The 25,399-nt window shown below is 37.3% G+C and overlaps 1 protein-coding gene across 5 annotated transcripts in view; it reads left to right on the forward strand.

The window, feature by feature from the left end:
- The window catches only part of OPA1 (OPA1 mitochondrial dynamin like GTPase), a 92,494-nt gene that overhangs the window by 47,190 nt on the left and 19,905 nt on the right, over positions 1 to 25,399 (forward strand). For all 5 annotated transcript variants that reach the window (XM_082461443.1, XM_082461446.1, XM_082461444.1 and 2 more), the window contains 8 exons: positions 4,294 to 4,459; positions 7,119 to 7,271; positions 8,652 to 8,760; positions 9,262 to 9,341; positions 12,445 to 12,585; positions 14,409 to 14,525; positions 21,290 to 21,383; positions 21,895 to 22,005. In XM_082461443.1, the coding sequence (XP_082317569.1) occupies positions 4,294 to 4,459; positions 7,119 to 7,271; positions 8,652 to 8,760; positions 9,262 to 9,341; positions 12,445 to 12,585; positions 14,409 to 14,525; positions 21,290 to 21,383; positions 21,895 to 22,005 (971 nt within the window). The remainder of the gene's footprint in view (positions 1 to 4,293; positions 4,460 to 7,118; positions 7,272 to 8,651; positions 8,761 to 9,261; positions 9,342 to 12,444; positions 12,586 to 14,408; positions 14,526 to 21,289; positions 21,384 to 21,894; positions 22,006 to 25,399) is intronic.

Genomic DNA, 25,399 nt, shown 5'->3' on the forward strand with positions numbered 1-25,399 from the left:
TGCCACTCCCTTCTGGCTTGCAGAGTTCCAGTTGAAAGATCAGCTGTTAACCTTACGGGGATTCCCTTATGTGTTACGTGTTGTTTTTCCCTTGCTGCTTTTAATATTTGTTCCTTGTATTTAATTTTTGATAGTTTGATTAATATGTGCCTTGGCATGTTTCTCCTTGGATTTATCCTGTATGGGACTCTCTGTGCTTCCTGGGCTTGATTAACTATTTCCTTTCCCATATTAGGGAAGTTTTCAACTATAATCTCTTCAAATATTTTCTCAGTCCTTTTCTTTTTCTCTTCTTCTTCTGGGGCCCCTACAATTCGAATGTTGGTGTGTTTAATGTTGTCCCAGAGGTCTCTGAGACTGTCCTCAATTCTTTTCATTCTTGTTTCTGCTCTGCAGTAGTTATTTCCACTATTTTATCTTCCAGGTCACTTATCCGTTCTTCTGCCTCAGTTATTCTGCTATCGATCCCTTCTAGAGAATTTTTAATTTCATTTATTGTGTTGTTCATCTCCGTTTGCTCTTTAGTTCTTCTAGGTCCTTGTTAAGCGTTTCTTGTATTTTCTCCATTCTATTTCCAAGATTTTGGATCATCTTTACTATCATTATTCTGAATTCTTTTTCAGGTAGAATGCCTATTTTCTCTTCATTTGTTAGGTCTGGTGGGTTTTTGCCTTGCTCCTTCATCTGCTGTGTGTTTCTCTGTCTTCTCATTTTGCTTAACTTACTGTGTTTGGGGTCTCCCTTTTGCAGTCTGCAAGTTCGTAGTTTCCATTGTTTTTGGTGTCTGTCCCCAGTGGCTAAGGTTGGTTCAGTGGGTTGTGTAGGCTTCCTGGTGGAGGGGACTAGTGCCTGTGTTCTGGTGGATGAGGCTTGATCTTGTCTTTCTGGTGGGCAGGTTCACATCTGGTGGTGTGTTTTGGGGTGTCTGTAGCCTTGTTATGATTTTAGGCAGCCTCTGTGCTAATGGATGGGGTTGTGTTCCTGTCTTGCTAGTTGTTTGGCATAGGGTGCCCTGCACTGTAGCTTGCTGGTCGTTGAGTGGAGCTGGGTCTTGGCATTGAGATGGAGATCTCTGGGAGATTTTCACCATTTGATATAACGTGGAGCTGGGAGGCGTCTTGTGGACCAGTGTCCTGAACTTGGCTCTCCCACCTCAGTGGCACAGCCCTGACGCCTGGCTGGAGCACCAAGAGCCTGTCCTCCACACAGTTCAGAATAAAGGGAGAAAAAAAAGAAAGACAGAAAGAAAGAAGATAAAATAAAATAAAGTAAAATAAAATAAAGTTATTAAAATAAAAAATAATTACTAAGAAAAAAAATGTTTTTAAGTAATAAAAAAAAGAACGGACAGACAGAACACTAGGACAAATGGTAAAAGCAAAGCTATACAGACAAAATCACACACAGAAGCATACGCATACACACTCACAAAAATAGAAAAAGGGGGAAAATATATATATATATATTGTTGCCCCCAAAGTCCACCTCCTCAATTTTGGATGATTTGTTGCCTATTCTGGTATTCCACAGATGCAGGGTACATCAAGTTGATTGTGGAGATTTAATCCACTGCTCCTGAGGCTGCTGGGAGAAATTTCCCTTTCTCTTCTTTGTTTGCATAGCTCCCGGGCTTCAGCTTTGGATTTGGACCCGCCTCTGCGTGTAGGTCGCCTGAGGGCGTCTGTTCTTTGCTCAGGCAGGATGGGGTTAAAGGAGCAGCTGCTTCGGGGGCTCTGGCTCACTCAGGCTGGGGGGAGGGAGGGGTATGGATGCGGGGCGAGCCTGCAGCAGCAGAGGCCAGCCTGACATTGCACCAGCCTGAGGCGCGCCATGTATTCTCCCGGGGAAGTTGTCCCTGGATCATGGAACCCTGGCAGTGGCAGGCTGCACAGGCTCCTGGGAGGGGAGGTATGGAGAGTGACCTGTGCTTGCACAGAGGCTTCTTGGTGGCTGCAGCAGCAGCCTTAGCGTCTCATGCCCATCTCTGGGGTTCACGCTGATAGCCGCGGCTTGCGCCCGTCTCTGGACCTTGTTTAGGCAGCGCTCTGAATCCCCTCTCCTCGCGCACCAGGAAACAAAGAGGCAAGAAAAAGTCTCTTGTCTCTTCGGCAGCTCCAGACTATTTCCTGGACTCCCTCCCGGCTAGCTGTGGCGCACTAGCCCCCTTCAGGCTGTGTTCACGCAGCCAACCCCAGTCCTCTCCCTGCGATCCGACCTCCGACCTCCGAAGCCCGAGCCTCAGCTCCCAGCCCCCACCCGCCCCAGCAGGTGAGCAGCCAAGCCTCTCGGGCTGGTGAGTGCTGGTCGGCTCCGATCATCTGTGCGGGAGTCTCTCCACTTTGCCCTCCGCACCCCTGTTGCTGCGCTCTCCTCCGTGGCTCCGAAGCTTCCCCCCTCCGCCCCCTGCAGTCTCCGCCCGTGAAGGGGCTTCCTAGTGCGTGGAAACCTTTCCTCCTTCGCAGCTCCCTCCCACTGGTGCAGGTCTCGTCCCTATTCTTTTGCCTCTGTTTTTTCTTTTTTCTTTTGCCCTACCCAGGTACGTGGGGAGTTTCTTGCCTTTTGGGAGGTCTGAGGTCTTCTGCCAGCGTTCAGTAGGTGTTCTGTAGGAGTTGTTCCACATGTAGATGTATTTCGGATGTTTTTGTGGGGAGGAAGGTGATCTCCGCATCTTACTCTTCCGCCATCTTGAAGCTCCTCCTCTACGTAGTGATTTGACATTTGCATACATTATGGAACAGTCATCATGATAAGTCTAGTAACCATCTGTCCCCATACAAAGTTATTACAATATTATTGGTCATGTTCTTCATGCTGTATATTACATCTTCATGACTTATTTATTTTACAACTGTATGTTTTTACCTCTTTATCTTCTTCGCGTGTTTTGTCCTCCTTCCCATACTCTTTTGTTTTCTGGTTGTAAGGGGAAAAAGACCTGAAAATTAGCAAGGGAAGACCTTCAGCTAAGCTCATTGACTCAGTAGACTTAATTTTACAGAAAATATTGAGTGAGTATGAGTCAACTTGCATGACAGTAAGTGTTAGCTCTCCTCACCCAAGAAAAGTGCAGTTTGGCTTTTGGACAGAAGGGGGTGTTTCTGTTGCCTTGAGCTTTGTAACTGCATCCTAAAAGGTGAGGTTACTCCTAAGACTGATCATTTGATAAACAGAGTGTTTTTGTATATTTTAGCACTGTATAACAGTAAAGATTAGTTTGGGAGAAGCCAAATAAGTATTTTCTAGAGATTTCTGATTTTTTCTTGATTGAAGTAGTTTTCTTTTTTCTATTTAGAGAACTGCATTCTTGTAATATGTCTTTTAAAAGGTAGAATTTTCAACTTGATTATTCATCCTTTATATTATCATAAAATGTTGAACAATTTTACCTAGCAATATCCCATAATGTCTCTGTGCTTTGTGCTGTGGTCTGATAAATTGTTAAAATCATACCAAGAAGTTTACAGTCTTGGACTGTACTTCACAGTCAACACATATAAAGTATGTATTAATATTAGGTAAATGAACACATAAAAAGACACTTGGAATTATTAGTCATTAGGGAAATGCAAATTAAGACCATAATGAGATACCACTAAACCTATTACAGTGACAAAAATGAAAATGACTAATCATACCAAATGTTGGCAAGATGTAGAGGATCTAGAACTCTCATACTCCTCTGGTGGGAATGTCAAATGATTCAACTGATCTGGAAAACATTTTGGCAGTATCTTATAAAGTTAAATATATAATTACCATATCATCCAGGCATTCCACTCCTAGATATTTGCCCAAGAGGAACAAGAGCATATGTCATACAAAGACTTGTACATGAATGCTCATAGCAGCTTTATTTGTGATAGCCAACAACTGGAAACAGCCCAAATGTCCGTCAGCAGGTGAATAAGTAAACAGATTTATGCAATGGAATATTACTCAGCAAAAAAGGAAGTGAAATATTAATATACACAACAACATGGATGAATCTCAAAGTAATTATGCTGATGAAAGAAGACAGAGAAAATAAGAGTACATGCTACATGACTGCATTTATATTAAATTGTAGAAAATATAAACTAAGCTGCAGTGACAGAAAGTAGATCCAGTGGTTACAACTTTTGAGGATGATAAATAAGTTCATTATCTTGATTGCGGTGATACATAGGCATGTACATATGTCAAAACTTTAAATATGTGCAATTTATTGTAAGTTGATACTTCAATAAAGCTGTTTATAAAAACAATATTATATTTGAATTTGGTGTTCTTGGAACTTTTTTTTTTTAATTTCAGGGAGGAAATCCTTCAGCAGTCTTTGTGGGAAAGAGTATCAACTCATGTGATTGAAAACATCTATCTTCCAGCTGCACAGACCATGAATTCTGGAACTTTTAATACGACAGTGGATATCAAGCTTAAACAGTGGACTGATAAGCAGCTTCCTAATAAAGCAGTCGAGGTTAGGATATAATTTAATTAAATGGGTAAGAAGCATTATCTGAAGGGATTAGGAGCTGTGAATTTTAGGTTTTATTCCTATCACAGCCACTATCTTTCTCTTTGGTCCTTATGCTCCTTTATTCTTTATTCCTAATCTCTGTATTGGGATTAACCTTAATGCTCCTACCAGTGACTACTGTCAAAAAAATTTACTAATTGGTATGGTGTTGGTCTGAGGGTATTGGTTTTCCTTCCAAAGGTAGCACTTAACAAAACCGGCAAAATTTGTTTGAATGTGAAATATTTTTAACTTCTGTGGTTAGAGATTCCATAAGGAAAATGTTTAATGGATGAAACATTTTATTTGTTGATTTTCTGCAGGGCTCAATTTTACTTAAATAATTATTTCCTTAGTTAGGACCCTGCCAGAAGGTTAGACTAGGAATTGTAAGAAAGTGCCTTAGAGAATGCATTTCTGATACCCATGTATCTTGGCTCTACCACTTTGTAGCTATGCGATCCTTGGGCTATTTGCTTAATAACCTTCCTGTTTTCTCATCTATAAAATAAGGATGTGAAAGTGTTGCCTACGTCACAAATTGTTGTACGGAGTCAAGGAGTTAACATATGTAGAATACTTAGACAAAATCTGGTCCATAGTAACCATTTGGTAAATGCCAGCTGCTATTATGATGATTATGATCATCATCCTAGTTGATCTTGCCAGGCACATTACTCTGAAGAATGATTGTTGTAGATAAGAGCCAGTGTGTCCTTTGCTTCAGTGTGAAGTTGCTCACAAAATTAGAATCCGTGTTAAAAATTTTGTGTTTTAAAACCTACCTTAGAAACAAAATGTCAGTGTCTAATTATTCAGGTGTATTTTACCCCTTTCCTATCTTTCCAGTCCTTGCTTCTTTTTTTTAAGACACCAATTGTACTTGAACATTTGTTACCTTTTTTTTTGGCTGTGTTGGGTCTTCATTTCTGTGCGAGGACTTTCTCTAGTTGTGGCAAGCGGAGGCCACTCTTCATCGTGGTGCGCGGGCCTCTCACTATTGTGGCCTCTCTTGTGGAGCACAGGCTCCAGACATGCAGGCTCAGTAGCTGTGGCTCATGGGCCTAGTTGCTCTGCGGCCTGTGGGATCTTCCCAGACCAGGGCTCGAGCCCGTGTCCCCTGCATTAGCAGGCAGACTCTCAACCACTGCGCCACCAAGGAAGCCCCCAGTCCTTGCTTCTTTATCTCTGTTCTCAATTTCCTCAAGTCTCTTTTTCTAAGAACTCTTACAGCCACTCTATCTAAGCTCCATGTTGCTGACCCCTGGTCTCGACACATTTCCCCCTAAAGTAATTAGAGAGCTGCTGCCACTTCTTCTCCTCACTACTGGCTCTAACATTTTTCTGGACCCTGTCCCATGAAAGCACATTTTCATATCCTAAGGTTCAAGCAGCAGAAGTGATCGTAAAAATGGCAAGTGATTCTGTCTTTTCTGCTTTCTCCCTTCACACATAGGTGTGGTAGAAAGACGTGAACCTGCTGAAGGTCAGGAAACAGATTTTAATACCTCACTCTATATTCTTGGACAGTCACCTTTCTTCTTTTTTTAAAAAAAAAAATTTATTTATTTATTTATGACTGTGTTAGGTCTTCGTTTCCGTGCGAGGGCTTTCTCCAGTTGCGGCAAGTGGGGGCCGCTCTTCATCACGGTGCGCGGGCCTCTCACTATCGCGGCCTCTCTTGTTGCGGAGCACAGGCTCCAGACGTGCAGGCTCAGTAATTGTGGCTCACGGGCCCAGTTGCTCCACAGCATGTGGGATCTTCCCAGACCAGGGCTCGAACCCGTGTCCCCTGCATTGGCAGGCAGATTCTCAACCACTGCGCCACCAGGGAAGCCCCAACAGTCACCTTTCTTTATGCCATAATTTCTTAATGTTTAAAACGAAGAGGGCTAGATATAAAATACAATATTAACTAGCCCACTTAGTCGTAAGTAGGTTTAGTTCTTAATTGCTTTTGACACTGTGCTGTCCTTTCACTGTTCAGATAATTGGGAATTAGCAATAGTACAAGGCTGAATAATACCTGTGTTCGAAGGTATTGACACATTGCCTCATGTATTTGCATAAGGGCAAAGATGTGAAAAAACTAAATCATTAAGAAATTTTAAACTTTTTACAGTATGGAAGAGGCAGGCAAACTCAGATGTTGTAGAGAGTGAAGTAAATAAGTAACTGAACCGAGTCTGGTGGCTGATGTGGCCTGTGTGCCTTCTCTGAAGGGACAGGCAGCTCCTGTTCAGCTCCAGCGGGCGAAGGTGTGCAAGAACGTGGGCCCATTGTTGCCAGGTGGTTCAAGTGAGGCTGGAAGCGTGGATTTTATAGGAAGTCTCTAAGTTTTTAAATGTTGGTTACTAATTTTTTAAAATTTGAGATGCTGTGTACGTGTAGCGAAACATGTCAGGAGGCCAAGTCTATTCCACCAGCTACCAGTATGAGCTCTTGAGGGCAGAGTTTATATTTGCTATACCTTTTTTAAAAAATGTGATTTCATATGTATTTTCTGATAAACTGATTTATCACATCTACTTGGCTTAAATTCATGTGTTTATTTTTCTTGTTACACGTTAAATGAAAGTATGCAATATAGATGCAGCTTTTTTCTTTTAAATCATTCTAGGTTGCTTGGGAGACCCTACAAGAAGAATTTTCCCGCTTCATGACAGAACCGAAAGGAAAAGAGCATGATGACATATTTGATAAACTTAAAGAGGCTGTTAAGGAAGAAACTATTAAACGCCACAAGTGGAATGATTTTGCAGAGGACAGCTTGGTATGTCGTTTGTATATTAGGGTGCCAGCCTCATATTTTTATATAATTTCTCAAATTGATATTCTTTTATAGAATATTTTTATATGACTATTTAAATTAGGTTCTGAATTGAAAATAATGAAGGAAAGAAATAGATTTGCGAAATATAATCGGCCTTTTGACGTTTTTCTGCCCTTCTAAAATCGGCCTCTGCTATTTCTTTCTTGGCTGTCATTTCAGAAGAAAATCAAACCTTGCAGTAAACAGGTTTCTATAAACTTCTCCACAGAATTTACATGGGCCTGAACTACGGATAGCTGCTTCTCATTTTACCCTCAGTGGTAAAAGGGATTAGATGCATTGGTTTTCGGTGGAGTTGAGTCAAAATGTTAGATTCCTAAAATCATAATGCTAACTACCATGTGTTGGATGCTTAGGAGGTACCAGAAACTCTATGTATTTTGTAAGCATGATTTTAGTTTGTTCTTAAGCAGTTCTATTGTTGTCACTGGCAAAGCTGGGATACGAGCCCCATTGTGTCTTAATTGTAAAGCCTGGCTCCTGACCTTCATCACCTGATAAATCTTTTGTTCCGTAGAATGTTCTCATCACCTAATCAAACCTTTTTTAACCACCCACTCTGTTCAGACAGTTATGGGAGGAACTGTTGAAAGATAAGATTGAGCAGTTTTCTAAAAATGCATATTTCACTGTGGGCTGATCGTAATTATAGGGTTTTTTTTTTAAGAAATGTTTGTCTTCATATTTGAAAACCATATTCATTCTTGTTAAATGCCTTAATAAGATTGGCTTACTGAGAGAGCGTGGTGCTGTTTTCATTCATTCATTAATTCAAAAGCTATAAGATTTGGGAACCAATTTTCTTACAATAAATAACTAACATTTACTTACGATTGTCTAGACCTCTTAAGCTTCCTTCCATTACATTTTCCATTGGTGTTAACAGTGAGATAATGGTTATTGCTTTTTTTTTTTCTCCTCTCCTTTTTGAAAATGCTAACACATAGGTCATATGGCATAAAGAAGCAGTAGAGATGATCTGAATCATTAGCTCCTGAATACCAGGGTTCTAGGGTGTAATTTTATGTAGTTAAATATGTAATTCTCTACCCACCCCCCAACCCCCAACTATCTTCTCCATGGTGAACTCATTTAATTTGGGCTAGGAGAAAATCTCCACTGTTTTATTTTTTAGACAGAAAGCTGACAAATAAGCAGGCAGATAATAGGACCCTCTGCATTTATGTGGGAGGGACATACTTTTATGTTGTAGATACATCTGCTAGTCTGGATATTTGCTGAGCTGTCAATTAGAATTAAAATTACTAAAATGATAAGATATACATCAAAATAGCTTTTTTTCTTTCCTTGTTATTTCAGAGGGTTATTCAGCACAATGCTTTAGAAGATCGGTCCATATCTGATAAACAGCAGTGGGATGCAGCTATTTATTTTATGGAAGAGGCTCTTCAGGCTCGTCTCAAGGACAGTAAGTAGGGACATGGGTTTTTGAGTTTTGAGTATTCTCAGTGGATAAAGAGTCATCTAACTTTAGTGAACATTGGTTTAAAAAAAACCAAAAACTAACATCTCAAGTTCTTTGTCAGTACTGTTCTAGTTGAATATTATTTGTGCAATTCTTTGGTCAACTGCTTGTAACTATTAAAAATGTTAAATTGGACACATGATATTTTTATGTACTTATATTCTAAAAAGCTGTAATTCAGACTGTTTTAGTGTTTGCTACTATACTTATGGGAACTTTATAAGCAATTATACTTTTCATAGATTCTAAACATATGTAATTAAATTCTTTCTTATATATGTACCCTATCAATTATATAGTTTTATTCTTTATTTCAACTGACTTCATATTGACACAGTGTTTTGAAGTGGTTAAGAAAGCAAGATAGTATTAGTTATAATTTATGTACCTGGTAAGTGATAAAATTCCTGATAAATTAAAAACAAATTTTTTTAATTTTTCTAGCTGAAAATACAATTGAAAATATGGTAGGTCCAGATTGGAAAAAGAGGTGGTTATACTGGAAGAATCGAACCCAAGAACAGGTAAAAACAAACAAATCTTTGGCATTTTAATTCAGGCATTAAAATATAACCTCTGAATGCCTCTAAGCCAAGCTTAATAATTTCAAATATTTTATATCGGCCTTTCTAAAAGACAATAAATCTTTAGAAAAAACAGTAAACTACAAAAGAAAGTTTAAAAAAAAATGAGGTAGCTTTTTTTATTAAAAAGAGTGTTGATTACTTTGTTCAAGTGCCTATTTGAGGTAAAATGAAGATTAAATTTATAAACAGAAGAAAAAATGACAAGGACTTCAGAGGATGTAGAATGAATGTGATTAGAATAAAAGGTATAATGACTTTTTAAAAAACCTTATTCTATTAATATTATCACTGGATTTTTCTGTTAGTTGTCTATTTAAATTATTTTATTCTTTTGCATTTTTTGCTCCTGTGTTCACAAAACAAGCATAAAAATTCAGACAGGAAGTAGAATTATAGAATTCATATTATAAACATTGAATGATCACTTTAAAAGAACAAAATGGTAAAGGCAAGTATAAATAACTTTAGAAATGAATAAATAGAGGGAAAATGTGTAATCATTAAAATCCTCCCCCCCTTTCGCCCACCCATTTTTGTTCTTTCCTTGCTGTTATGGCTTCTTTTCCTATTAGCACTGAGTCTTACACCACCATCTCCTTCTTATGTTAATTCCTTAAATAAAAGATTGTAAATAGAATATAGAATCAAAATACATAGATGAAGGAAGTAATGAATAAGAAAAAGAGGTGGCATCCAATTTACTTTCCTTTCTTCCTTCCTTGAATCCATGTAATTAGAGAAATGAGACCATCAGATGTGTGTATATTGAGAGAGCAGATAAAGAGAATGAAAAATTACCAAATGACATATCATTCCTATTTTCTTCTTTTTTTATTTTTTTGTTTTTATTTTAAATACAGTTTATATAATCAATACCCTATTTTTTTCTGGTTTTATGCATTTCTTGTTTCATAAGATATCTATCAGATATAAGTCCCAGTTTGTCTTAAAATAGTGGGGGGACAGTCTTCCTCTTCTCTTTTTTTTCTGATATGATTTTTGTGGGAAAATGAGTCACTCAGAGACTGAAAAGAAGCTGAAGAAATGGACAGAGTTAGTGGTTGGGTCATGCATGTATTCAGAGTGCATCAGTTATCTCTGCTGTACAGATGGGCTGTGAGGAGGCGGTCTTTCAGAAAAGAATTCCTAGGGGATTCATCAGAGGTTTCTGACTTTGAGACAGGTAGAGGCATTGATTAGAAAGAACTGGTGTAAGGCAGATAAACTCCAAAGAAAAATGGTGTCTGACCTTTAAGGCTTAGTGAAATTAGGCCTAATTAGGTCTAGAACAATCAATGATGGCAGAACTTGCCTCAGCAACTAGTAGTAAATATGCTTTGGCTAAACATTCTCAGAGAGGAATGATTCCTGGTTGTAAGTTACTTTCTCAGGAACTTGAACCCATAGGGAATCCCTTCAAGAGAAGCGGAGGAATTAGTTTTACTGCCAATGCAAGGATCTGTAGCCTAGAAGAGGAATTTGGAAACCCTTCAGAGAAGAGCTTCTCCTAGGGTTTCAGGGCAGCATGTGTAAGACTTAGTCTGACTGTAGAACAAACAGAGGCCATAGTTTGGAGTGTAGAGGGGAGGGACAGGAGAACCGCTGGGGAGGTGTTTGTATACGCAGGTTTTGTTTTCTCTGTCAAAGCAAAGCGTCATGTCAGACTCACCGACTCAAGCTGTCCTCTAACCTCTCTAACCCTCCCACTCCCAGTTGAAAACCACTGGTCTAGACTTCATACCTGGAGTTTTCAGTGAGAAACAGATTCTAGAAGTTGAGACTATCCCTGGGTCCCACTTAGATAGCTGTGTAACAGTTCCTTTTCTTTTTGAGTTGGCAGGATTTAGCAGGAAAAGAAACTTAGGATTGTCCTTTGCTAAAGATGAGAAATCCATGTTCTGAAAACTATGTTTTGCTTTTATATTGTTACTTTTTCCTAATCTTCTGGGGAAAAACCATTCCTTTGAAACATTTTCACTTTGAGCTAAACTAATGGAAATCTCGGTCAGGATAGATGGGAGAGTGGTGTTCTCCTGAACAGCCAGCGTGGTGGGAACAGGTGGGCAGGTGGCAGTGAAACAGGGCAGGAAGAGTGGGAGAATATAGTCGGAGTTTTCCTTCCTGTTTCAGACCAGATAGCAGAAGTGTAAGGAAACAGTGAAATTTCTCTTTATTACATTTCTTCTGATGTTTTCAGAGAATATTATTTAGTAGTTCCATTTCCAAGCCATTTATTTGTGTTTCAGTGTTATTTTTATATAGATACTCAGATTCCATAGCTTGGTACAGTTTGGGGCAAAGTGCTATTTATGGTAGTAACTTGTTTAGAGTAATTAGTGAATTTGAAGCTAGTTTCCTGTACCATGCAGTTTTGAAAGAAGGATGGAAAAAATGAAAAGATAAAGTTAATTTGACACCGTACTGAGTCTTGCTTTCAGACTTACCACTAGTGTGTATGCTTTCCTCATTTGGTGAAGAGATTGTAAACAATTATAGAGAAGAGACTGGAAGTGAATTTAAGAATGTTGGGCACCTCACAGAAGCAATCTAAGAACGATTTTAATGAAAAGACTTTTTAAAAAAATCAGACTATGAATTTTGTATTTATCAGAAAAGGGGCATGTCAACAGGCACAGGGCCTTACAGTCATCCAGTTCTTAGATATGAGGCATTTATAGAACATTATCTCTTCCCATGTATATAGGGCACTTTTTCCTAGATTGAAATCATACCCTAAGGTCAAGAAAGGAAGTACATAGTAAGGTGCCTGATCCTGTAACTTGGACAGTAAAACATCTCAGCCAAAGTATCGATAAAATATAGCAAATAGGGCTAATCCCCTTTCCCCCTTGCCCTCTCATGCGTCCAGGTTGTTTTGCATTCATAAGCCGGCATACTCTGGTTTTCCTCGTTTGTTGTGGTTGAGCTTGTGTCACCAGTCGTGCAAAAGTAATATATTTATTAAAATTGGGACTCTGTTTTTATAATTATGCCAAATCATGAACCATCTAACCACAGTCCTCTTTTAAACATTTCAAAGTGTGTTCACAATGAAACCAAGAAGGAACTGGAGAAGATGTTGAAGTGTAACGAGGAGCATCCAGCTTATCTTGCAAGTGATGAGATAACTACAGTCCGGAAGAACCTTGAATCCCGAGGAGCAGAAGTAGACCCGAGCTTGGTAATAAACTGCTGAAAAGCATGAGTTTGCTTCCTTAGTCTTTGCTTCTTGTAGTAAAATGTTACTGCTTCTGATGTGTTACTTAGATGTTTAAGCGCTTAATTGCACTTTGATCGTGTGTACTTTTGCTGACAAAAAGAACTGGGTCATTTTGAGTGTGGAAACAGTTGAAATTTTATTCTCAGTATTGCTTTAAGCATAATGCTTTAATTTGTAAATGGGGAACTTGAGACTTAGAAAAGGGAAGTTATCTGGGCAAATTCAGCAGTTAAGTTCTGGCAAAAGGGGAGGGCCCCCACCCAGATCTCTGCACGATGTTACACTGTTTCAGATTACAGAATGAAATTTTTGCTTAAATGTGGCTCACTTATATGTATGTTTTTTTCAGTCAAATGTGTCTTAATCAGGTATGAGTAAATTGGATAACGCCTTTGGGTTCTGTCTCATTTTCTTTCTTCATAATAAATATGAGGATATATAATTATAGTTTAGACTACTTTTGCTTACCTTCATGATGCTTATTTGGAGAAAATTTAAAAAAAACAATTGTGTTTCTGGGCCTGTGTTCCCTAGTTAGTTAGGGTGTAAGGGATCAAAACTTCATTTTAACATTAGCTTAAATTAGCTTAAGTGAACCCCATTTAGAAAAGTAATTCTAGTGAGGAAAACAATCATTTAAGAAGTTTCAGGGCCATGCATAGATTCTTTTAAAGATTTATTTGCTATTTATATTTCTGCACTTGAGAAATGAGTATTCTTAATTTAAAATCCACCAGAGGTCAGAACAAGAAAAGAAAACTGATGAAAAGAAACAGTTAAAGCTGCTGTACATCTCATTGTTTATAAATTGAAAATAAAATTAAAACTAATGATTACATGAAATTATTAGTTGAATATAGATTTCATTTATCCACATTGGTCCTAGCTCTTACTAACAGTAAGTTCTGTTCGGTTGGATACTTTTGAACTTTATAAGTGGTTAATACAATAGGAGGGACTTTATCTATATCTTAGGATATGGATTGGCTGTATATCTTAATTACTTTCTGTGAGTGAGAAAATATCAGGTTTTTTCCAAGAGAAACTGTGTTCACTGCATTTTATGAAGCTATAAAATAAGTAGCAAAGTACTGTGATAAGAAAAGTGGATGGATTAGATGTCAGGAGATGTGAATTCCAGTACACTTCCATTCCATTAGCTAGTAATATTGCCTTTAGTTATTGGTATGATCTCAGCCCCCTTTTGTCATCTGTCAGATGGTGTTGATGATGCGTGTTCTACTTTCTCAACATTATTTTTGTCGTGCTCGAAAAAAGACAATGGTGTGGAAGACCGCTGAACACCCTAACAGACTATATAATAAAGTGGTGGGGGTCATATTGCTGAGGGAACAATGAAATTTCATAATGAGAAAGGAAATGTTGTTGGGTTGATGGACATGGTCTGAGACCAGCTTCCTAGTCTGACTCTGACCTCAGACAAGGCTCACAACCTCTTTTTGCCTTGGACACCTTACCTCTAACTAGAGGAAGATAATCTCCACCCTCTCTACTCTACAAGATGATTAATAATAATGCTTGTTAGAAACACTGCAAATGTTGAAGTATATAGACTGGTAAGGAGTCAGAGTACTAGTGATCTAATCTTTATCTTGAAAAAAAAATTTTTAATGGCTATAAAAGTTTGATAGAATAACAACATTGCCATTGGTTTTAATTAACTTTTTTATAAGTAAACTTTGTATATGACTTTTCAGAATGTGTTTGATCAACCTGGAGAGCATACAGTAACTCTTTGGTCTGTTTTCTTTTTATTATTTTAGATCAAGGATACTTGGCACCAAGTTTATAGAAGACATTTCTTGAAAACAGCTCTAAACCATTGTAACCTTTGTCGAAGAGGCTTCTATTACTACCAGAGGCATTTTGTAGATTCTGAGGTAAGGTTTCCAAAAACAAAGAGAAATGTATTTTAGTTATAGTTGTTTAATTGCTTAAAAGTAAGCTTGAGGTTTAGCATTAACTAAGTCTTCTGATCTTCTGAAAAAAAGTATGTGTAATTTATAGAGTGATCTAACTCTTATTTTTTCAAAGATATTTACCACTTTTGTAGTAATTACATTTTACATACATATCATCCCAGTGCATATTAGATCGTGTGCATATAATAGGCACTACACTACTTTTTAAAGATTTTTTTAAGAATTAACTTTATGTTAGAAAATAATACTTTCCCATTATAGAAAGTAAATGGAATAAATAAATGTTAAAAAAAAAAAACATGCAAAAGGAAACAGTATTTTATAATCCCCTGACCTAGAAGTACTTTTAGTTAACATTTTTATGTATATCCATTCACCTCTTTCTATACATGTCGTATGTATATGTGTGTAGATATATAACGTAACCATTTATTTGCATAATGGAAATAATAATGCACTACATTTTTTATCATGCTTTTCCCCCCATATTATAATTCTTTCTTTATATCATGAAAATCTTTTTTTTTGTTTTTGAATTTTATCCTATTTATTTTTTTTATACAGCACATTCTTATTAGTTATCTATTTTATACATATTAGTGTATATATGTCAATCCCAATCTCCCAATTCATCCCACCACCACCCCCACCCCTCTCGCTGCTTTCCCCCCTTGGTGTCCGTGTGTTTGTTCACTACATCTGTGTCTCTATTTCTTCCTTGCAAACCAGTTCATCTGTACCATTTTTCTAGATTCCACATATATGCATTAATATACAACATTTGTTTTTCTCTTTCTGACTTACTTCACTCTGTTTGACAGTCTCTAGGTCTATCCATGTCTCTACAAATGACCCAGTTTCGTTCCTTTTTATGGCTGAGTAATATTCCATTGTATATATGTCCCACATCTTCTTTATCCATTCGTCTTTCGATGGGCATTTAGATTGCTTCCATAGCTGGCTATTGTAAATAGTGCTGCAGTGAACATTGGGGTGCATGTGTCTTTTTGAATTATGGTTTTCTCTGTGTATATGCGCAGTAGTGGGATTGCTGGGTCATATGGTAATTCTGTTTTTAGTTTTTTAAGGAACCTCCATACTATTCTCCATATTGACTGTATCAATTTACATTCCCACCAACAGTGCAAGAGGGTTCCCTTTTCTCCACACCCTCTCCAGCATTTGTTGTTTGTAGATTTTCTGATGATGCCCATTCTAACCGGTGTGAGGTGATACGTCATTGTAGTTTTGACTTCCATTTCTCTAATAATTAGTGATGTTGAGCAGCTTTTCGTGTGCTTCTTGGCCATCTGTATGTCTTCTTTGGAGAAATGTCTATTTAGGTCTTCTGCCCATTTTTGGATTGGGTTGTTTGTTTTTTTACTATTGAGCTGCATGAGCTGTTAATATATTTTGGAGATTAATGCTTTGTCCATTGATTCATTTGCAAATGTTTTCTCCCATTCTGAGGGTTGTCTTTTCGTCTTGTTTATAGTTTCCTTGCTGTGCAAAAGCTTTTAAGTTTCATTAGGTCCCATTTCTTTATTTTTGTTTTTATTTCCACTACTCTAGGAGGTGGGTCAAAAAAGATCTCGCTGTGATTTATGTCAAAGAGTGTTCTTCCTAGGTTTTCCTGTAAGAGTTTTATAGTGTCTGGTCTTACATTTAGGTCTTTAATCCATTTTGAGTTTATTTTTGTGTATGGTGTTAGGGAGTGTTCTAATTTCATTCTTTTACATGTAGCTGTCCAGTTTTCCCAGCACCACTTATTGAAGAGACTGTCTTTTCTCCATTGTATATCCTTGCCTCCTTTGTCATAGATTAGTTGACCATAAGTGCGTTGGTTTATCTCTGGGCTTTCTATCCTGTTCCATTGATCTATATTTCTGTTTTTGTGCCAGTACCATATTGTCTTGATTACTGTAACTTTGTAGTATAGTCCGAAGTCAGGGAGTCTGATTCCTCCAGCTCCGTTTTTTCCCTCAGGATTGCTTTGGCTATTCGGGGTCTTCTGTGTCTCCATACAAATTTTAATATTTTTTTTTTGTTCTAGTTCTGTAAAAAATGCCATTTGTAATTTCATAGGGATTGCATTGAATCTGTAGATTGCTTTAGGTAGTACAGTCATTTTCACAATATTGATTCTTCCAATCCAAGGACATGGTATATGTCTCCATCTGTTTGTGTCATCTTTAATTTCTTTCATCAGTGTCTTATAGTTTTCTGAGTACAGGTCTTTTACCTCCTTAGGTAGGTTTATTCCCAGGTATTTTATTCTTTTTGTTTCAGTGGTGAATGGGATTGTTTCCTTAATTTCTCTTTCTGATCTTTCGTTATTAGTGTATAGGAATGCAAGAGATTTCTGTGCATTAATTTTGTAGCCTGCAACTTTACCAAATTCATTGATTAGCTCTAGTAGTTTTCTGGTGGCATCTTGAGGATTCTCTATGTATAGTATCATGTCATCTGCAAACAGTGACAGTTTTACTTCTTCTTTTCCAATTTGGATTCCTTTTATTTCTTTTTCTTCTCTGATTGCTGTGGCTAGGACTTCCAAAACTATGTGGAATAATAATGGCGAGAATGGACATCCTTGTCTTGTTCCCGATCTTAGAGGAAATGCTTTCAGTTTTTCACCACTGAGAATGATGTTTGCTGTGGGTTTGTCATACATGGCCTCTATTATGTTGAGATAGGTTCCCTCTATGCCCACTTTCTGGAGAGTTTTCATCATGAATGGGTGTTCAATTTTGTCAAAAGCTTTTTCTGCATCTAGTGAGATGATCATATGGTTTTTATTCTTCCATTTGTTAATATGGTGTATCACGTTGATTGATTTGCGTATTTTGAAGAATCCTTGCATCCCTGGGATAAATCCCACTTCATCATGGTGTATGATCCTTTCAGTGTGTTGCTGGATTCTGTCTGCTAGGATTTTGTTGAGGATTTTTGCATCTAAATTCATCAGTGATATTGGTCTGTAATTTTCTTTTTTTGTAGTATCTTTGTCTGGTTTAGGTATCAGGGTAATGGTGGCCTTGTAGAATGAGTTTGGGAGTGTTCCTTCCTCTGCAATTTTTTGGAAGAGTTTGAGCAGGATGGGTGTTAGCTCTTCTCTAAATGTTTGATAGAAATCACCTGTGAAGCCATCTGGTCCTGGGCTTTTATTTGTTGGGAGATTTTTCATCACAGTTTCATTACTTGTAATTGGTCTGTTCATATTTTCTGTTTCTTCCTGGTTCAGTCTTGAAAGCTTATACCTTTCTGAGAATTTGTCCATTTCTTCCAGGTTGTCCATTTTATTGGCATACAGTTGCTTGTAGTAGTCTCTTAGGATGCTTTGTATTTCTGCTGTGTCCGTTGTAACTTCTCCTTTTTCATTTCTAATTTTACTGATTTGAGTCCTCTCCCTCTTTTTCTTGATGCATCTGGCTAAAGGTTTATCAATTTTGTTTATCTTCTCAAAGAACCAGCTTTTAGTTTTATTGATCTTTGCTATTGTTTTCTTGTTTTTATTTCATTTATTTCTACTCTCATGTTTATTATTTCTTTCCTTCTACTAACTTTGGGTTTTGTTTGTTCTTCTTTCTCTAGTTCCTTTAGGTGTAACTTTAGGTTGTTTGTTTGAGATTTTTCTTGTTTCTTGAGGTAGGATTGTATTGCTATAAACTTCCCTCTTAGAGCTGCTTTCGCTGCATCGCATAGGTTTTGGTTTGTCATATTTTCGTTGTCATTTGTCTCTAGGTATTTTTTGATTTCCTCTTTGATTTCTTCAGTGATCTCTTGATTATTTAGTAACATATTTTTTAGCCTCCATGTGTTTGTGTTTTTTTCCCTGTAATTTATTTCTAATCTCATAGTGTTGTGGTCAGAAAAAATGCTTGATATGATTTCAGTTTTTTTGAATTTACCAAGGCTTGATTTGTGACCCAAGATGTGATCTATCCTGGAGAATGTTCCATGTGCACTTGAGAAGAAAGTGTAATCTGCTGTTTTTGGATGGAATGTCCTATAAATATCAATTAAATCTATCTGGTCTATTGTGTCATTTAAAGCTTGTGTTTCCTTATTAATTTTCTGTTTGGATGATGTGTCCATTGGTGTAAGTGAGGTGTTAAAGTCCCCCACTATTGTGTTACTGTTGATTTTCTCTTTTATAGCTGTTAGCATTTGCCTTATGTATTGAGGTGCTCCTATGTTGGGTGCATATATATTTATAATTGTTATATCTTCTTCTTGGATTGATCCCTTGATCATATGTAGTGTCCTTCCTTGTCTCTTGTAACATTCTTTATTTTAAAGTCTATTTTATCTGTTAAGAGTATTGCTACTCCAGCTTTCTTTTGATTTCCATTTACATGGAGTGTCTTTTTCCATCCCCTCACTTTCAGTCTGTATGTGTCCCTAGTCTGAAGTGGGTCTCTTGTAGACAGCATATATATGGGTCTTGTTTTTGTATCCATTCAGTGAGCCTGTGTCTTTTGGTTGGAGCATTTAATCCATTCACATTTAAGGTAATTATCAGTCAATATGTATGTTCCTATTACCATTATGTTAATTGTTTTGGGTTTGTTTTTACAGGTCCTTCTCTTGTGTTTCCCACTTAGAGAAGTTCCTTTGGCATTTGTTGTAGAGCTGGTTTGGTGGTTCTGAATTCTCTTAGCTTTTGCTTGTCTAAAGCTTTTGATTTCTGTGTCAAATCTGAGTGAGATCCCTGCTGGGCAGAGTGATCTTGATTGTAGGTTCTTCCCTTGCATCACTTTAAATATATCGTGCCACTCCCTTCTAGCCTACAGAGTTTCTGCTGAGAAACCAGCTGACAACCTTATGGGAATTCCCTTGTATGTTATTTGTTGCTTTTCCCTTGTTGCATTTAATATTTTTTCATTATCTTTAACTTTTATCAACTTGATTACTATGTGTCTTGCATGTTATCCTGCGTGGGACTCTGAGCTTCCTGAACTTAGGTGACTATTTCCTTTCCCATGTTAGGGAAGTTTTCAGCAATTATCTCTTCAAATATTTTCTCAGGCCCTTTCTTTCTCTCTTCTCCTTCTGGCACCCTATGATGCGAATGTTGATGTGTTTAATGTTGCCCCAGAGGTCTCTTAGGCCATCTTCATTTCTTTTCATTCTTTTTTCTTCCTTGTGTTCCACGGCAGTGAATTCCACTATTTTGTCTTCCAGGTCACTTATCCGTTTTTGTACCTCAGTTATTCTGCTATTGATTCCTCCTAGGGTATTATTCATTTCAGTTATTGTATTGTTCATCTCTGTTTGTTTGTTCTTTAATTCTTCTAGGTCCTTGTTAAACATTTCTTGCATCTTCTTGATCTTTGCCTCCATTCTTTTTCCGAGGTCCTGGATCATCTTCACTATCATTATTCTGAATTCTTTTTCTGGAAGATTGCCTATCTCCACTTCATTTAATTGTTTTTCTGGGGTTTTATTTTGTTCCTTCATCTGGTACGTAGTCCTCTGCCTTTTCATTTTGTCTGTCTTTCTGTGAATGTGGTTTACGTTCCACAGGCTGCAGAATTATAGTTCTTGTTTCTGGTGTCTGCCCTTTGGTGGATGAGGCTATCTAAGAGGCTTGTGCAAGCTTCCTCCATGAAAATCTTGCTTTAAATAATTCTTTAAAAGAACTGTATAAAGTTCTTAGAATGGACAACCGCACTTTCATGTCACATTTTACAAAGTAACCCCTAGGTGGCGGTAAACTAATGTATTTTGAGCTTTTTCATACAAGCAGAAGTGCTTTTTAAAGTGTCCTTCTGAAAGATCTCTGTTAATCAGCGATCTTATTTGAGACCCCTAAAATGTTTTTCTTTTGTGTTTTCAGCAGCTTAAAAGAAATTTGTGTTTAAATGTGCCTATGTAAAAATTGGCAAGTTGTTTGCATAATTTTCATTGTTAGTAAGACCTCTCTATTGAATAAGCTTGCTTTCTTTTCTTTCTTTCTCTTTCTTTCTTTCTTGCTTTCTTGGTTTCTTTCTCCCTTTCTTGCTTTCTTGCTTTCAAAAAGGAATATGCTATTTTTTTTTTGAAGTATAGTTGATTTACTATTTTATATTAGTTTCAGGTATACAGCATAGTGATTCAATATTTTTATAGATTATACTCCATTTAAAGTTATTATAAAATATTGGCTATATTTCCCTGTGCTGTACAATATATCCTTGTAGCTTATTTATTTTATACAGAGTTGTTTGTACTACTTAATCTCCTACCCCTGTTTTACTCCTCACCCAGAGGATAAGCTTTTTTAAAATATCATTAATGTATTTTCATATGCAGCTGAATTTCAAAAATGGCTTGAGTGCACACTCAAAGAAAAGAGGTTAGCCTAAGGGCATATTTAAGATAGCATGATTGTTAGTTGAACTAAATGCTAAGTAAGGATATATTCTGTGAACTTCTGCTTGTATATAACATAATGAAATTCTCTACTTCCCAAGTTTACTTGCTTTGTCATTGGAATCAAAACAAAGCTATGTAGCTGTGGTGCAAATAAAACCCAAATCATGTAGAACTTTGTGGTTCCCGTGCAGAAAAAATGCAGTAGGTCCTATCTACAAGAGGAATATATATATTAGGTAGATCTGAATATTGTTTATTAAAGCAGAGGCTGTAGGTACTGACTTCAGGAATTTTATGTATTCATGAATGTGGTTTTCATTTTTAAGTTTGCATCTGGTAATCTTTATTACCTAATATTTCAGTTGGAATGCAATGATGTTGTCCTGTTTTGGCGAATACAGCGAATGCTTGCTATCACCGCAAATACTTTAAGACAGCAACTTACAAACACTGAAGGTAAGCCACAGAAGGACCACTTTCTAATTTGACATGAAAAATAACAGTAATAACATTCCAGTTTAAATAGATGGTTGCCAAAATATTTCCTGAATATTAGATTTATTAGAAAACCAGAAATTATAATTTGCCTTTAAAATATTAATGAAAATAAACCATAATTGAAAAAGATGGGAGATAAACATACCAGGAGTCTTTCTTCATTACACAAAAACTCTGTTAGGAAAGGACTCCTAAGCATCACTTAGGGTTTTTGGGGAATCGGTACTTCCATTAAAGTGTTAAGGCTTAAGAATAGGACTTTCTCTGAGGATATGTATTAGTTTCATGTTGATAAAAGTACTGCATAACAGGTAGATATTCTCCCTATAACTGTGAGAAGCCTGAACTTAACAATAGATTTATCGTGATGAGAAGAATAAGAACTTGCTCTCCATATATTGTTAATTTTATCATCCTTGTGCATTCATAAAAATCATGCTTCTCATGTTTCTTTATTTGCTTTAAACAGTCAGGCGATTAGAGAAAAATGTTAAAGAGGTACTGGAAGATTTTGCTGAAGATAGTGAGAAGAAGGTAAAATTGCTTACTGGTAAACGAGTTCAACTGGCTGAAGACCTCAGTAAGTAATCCTTCCTGCCCTCCATCTCACTGCCTTTTTACCTTCCTCATGTCCATTTATTTCTCCATCTCATTTTAAACTTACAGAAAAGTATGTACAAAGAGCTTTTTCCCCCAGAACTGTTTGAAGGTTGCTGACCTGAAGCTCCATCAGTTCCAAGTACTTTAACGTGTGTTTTTTTAGAAACAAGAATTTTCTCCTAGCAACCATCAAAATCAGGATGTTAATAACACTGATAAGTTACTACATCTAATTTTCAGACTCCATGCAAGTTTCACCTGTTGTCCTAATATTGTCCTTCCACACAAGATGTTCCATATTCATCTTGTGCTTTCCCTGACCAAGCTTCCCTTTTTGGAGAATGATATTTAGAAATCAAGAACTAGGAACCAGATATGTTCATCATTATTGAAATATCACTGTTCCCAGACCCACTCGGTGGAGCGAGGGAACAAATACCATGTGTGTGCATGCACATATATATGCATATTTACATCTGTATTTCTAATCATATGTATATATCTGTATTGAAAACCATAAGTTGACACCGGTGCTTTCCATTTTAATCTAATAATACCGAGTTCATTCTAATTTTTTCCTTTTCCTTATTTGTAATTCCTTTTTCTGACAATGAGAAATCTGGCTCTAACTATCTTTAATATATTTACTTATTTTGATCAGTCCTCTTATCTGTAACCAAACTTGCCACTGTCCCCTTCATTGCACAAATGTCCTTCTCACCCAGCTCGGTTCTTATCACCCAACTCCAGGCCACCACCACAATACCTTACCCTGTGTTGACACCCTTTCCACCTCATCTAGGCTCTGACATTCTGTGCCAGGTTGCCCTTCCTCTCGGAGTCCTTTTTACTGAGCTCATGCTCTGACACAGCCAGGCATCTCTCTCTCTCTCATTCTTCCTACCCCCTGCCCGGCTACACAAGGACTCTTCCTCACCTGAAGCCCAGCCGTGCTTTTGTAGAGATACTGTTTTCATCCTGCTTGTGCTTTGGCCGCCTGCACTGACTCTCCTCCTACACGGATCCTCTCCTCACTGCTGGGCAGGTCACCAACACCCCCATACGAACACCTTCTTACACCTGGTCTGGCTTTAACACCTATACCAGGGTGATATGGCTCCCCACCGTCAGCCCCCAACCTAGCTGGGCCCTGTTAGTCACTTTGTCACTTGGTTTTTGGGGGCTTTGGCGGGGCACGGAGGGACATTTGCTTCTTCTTTGAATGCTAGTGAATTCCTAGCTTTAAGATGTTTGGATTGCCTATTAACATTTACTCAGATACTTGAGAACCCAAGGAAATCAGTGAGAAGTTAATATTATTAAATAAAAATAAAAATACTAGTGGTTAGTGCTTCTGTTTGAGTTTACCTTGTTACAAGTTTCCCTTATTTCAGCTTCATGAAACAGTATTTTTTTCTTTAAATGTAAACTTAAATTTACTATCTATGAATTTTCTGATATCCAAAAGATAGCACATGCTCAACCAAAAGCAGTTCTTCAAATTTGAAAACAGTTTCTAAGCTGAATATTTAGCACTACAATACAATCCCTAGAACATGCAAGCGAAACCAAGCAGCGTTTTCCTGTCTTCTGCTGTGTGCCAGAGCAGCATGTTCTCCACTGCTTGTCCTCTCTTCCTCTCTCCTCCCTACTGTCTCAGCTTCCTATTTCTTTCTCTTTTTTCCTTCTTTCTTTAGGTAATCTTTTTTTGAAACATATCTCACTTTAACTTTTATTTCCATCTTCTGTTGCTATTCTTTCAGTTTTTTCATGCTGCCTTGGTGGTGTAGTTAAGTCTGTGCTAACTCATAGAAGGCCTGTGCTTAAATCTGAACTACCGTGCACTAGCTGTGTTATCTTAGGCAGGGTATCTCCCACAGCCTTAGCTTCTTTGTAAGAATGATACTATGGTAGTTTTTTTTACAGGGTAGGGGAATTGGTTCAAAAAACATTTGGAAGTTTCTGGTTCATAATTTCATGCTCAATTAATACTGTTACAGGAAGAGATGTGTCAGTGTCACAGTGTATACGGATCTATTTCTTTTGTATCCCTCAAGACATAGTTATCAGACAGTGAAATACTTCCATGTGTTTTACCAGCATATACATTTTTAAGTGATTAGAAAACGATGTGTCTTTTCTCATGTTTTATAATAGAGTCTTGTGTAACCCCATCATTTTCTACTCCCAATTTGAAATTTGATTGTTTAAGGAAAGTGTATTGCTAACACAAATTTGTGCACTGTCAAGCCAAGTCTTATGTTTTCCTGAGAAAGTACTCATATGACTCCCTTGAAATGATTTACTACTTTTGTATATATATAATTATTGCCGTGTTAATGTACCAAATAATGTCCTTGGAAGCAAGTGTTTGACCAGTGACTCAGCCTCATCAGTCACACTAAAGGAGATGAGCCATGACTTTGTCCATTAGTTGAAAAAAAGTCTTGAGAGTACCTTTTCTTTACTGTTTATGTTCAGTCTAACACTTGCGAATATGTTCATGGATACTTTCAGCCAGTAAACTTTCACAGTTTAATGGTTACTACTGTCTTACACAGATCAAAGTTCCTAGTATAGCATATTCAGTTAGAATATGTTAAGTCGGTTAATGAAATTTAGAGAAAGGGAGTCAGAGTTTTTGTTTGTTTGTTTTTACTACAGTTTCAGAATGGTACAGGGTAGATTATTGTAGAGATTGGTAGAAGTTTGATGCATCATATATTTTGCCAGTTTTAAGCTTGCCCGATTTCAAATCATTTCACCACTTTACTTTGGGGATTGGTCAACTGGTTGTCCTTTAAGATGAGTACATAAGTAGTACAGTGTTCTCTCATATTCTGGAGAAAATACACCGTGTTCAGTATTGAAATGAAGCCACAAAGCTAGAGTTAGGAAGATGAAAGAAATGAAAGAAGAACTTGCCTCTTCTAGTCCTAGGAGGGTCATGAGATGAGGAGGCATACAAGGAAGCAGGACTCTGGAGATGCAGTGGATTCCATAGGTGGAGCAGGGGAAGGTCAGGAGGAACCTGGGACATCTTAGGATGTAGAAAGTAAGGAAGTAGTTGAAAGATGATAGGGACACGTCAACAAGAATACAGAAGCCAACGTGCAGAGGTTCCTGTTGGCCAAAACTAGGACAGTTTGGGCATCAATATAAATAAGGACAGTTATAAATTATAATCCATTGAATAAAACAGGAGTCCATAAATTGATAATTATATAAGTAAATGAATAAAATCAGTAATGAGGAATGGGGTGTTTGTATAATCACACAAACTATCTCCATGCAAAATTAAAAAGGAAAAAAGAGTAACTTTACAGTGGGGAAGCCTGGTAATAACCACCTTAATCAAGTGGTCACAGTAATAT

This window comes from Balaenoptera physalus, assembly GCF_965194825.1.
Source record: "Balaenoptera physalus genome assembly, chromosome: 4".
NCBI classification, from domain to species: Eukaryota; Metazoa; Chordata; class Mammalia; order Artiodactyla; family Balaenopteridae; genus Balaenoptera; species Balaenoptera physalus.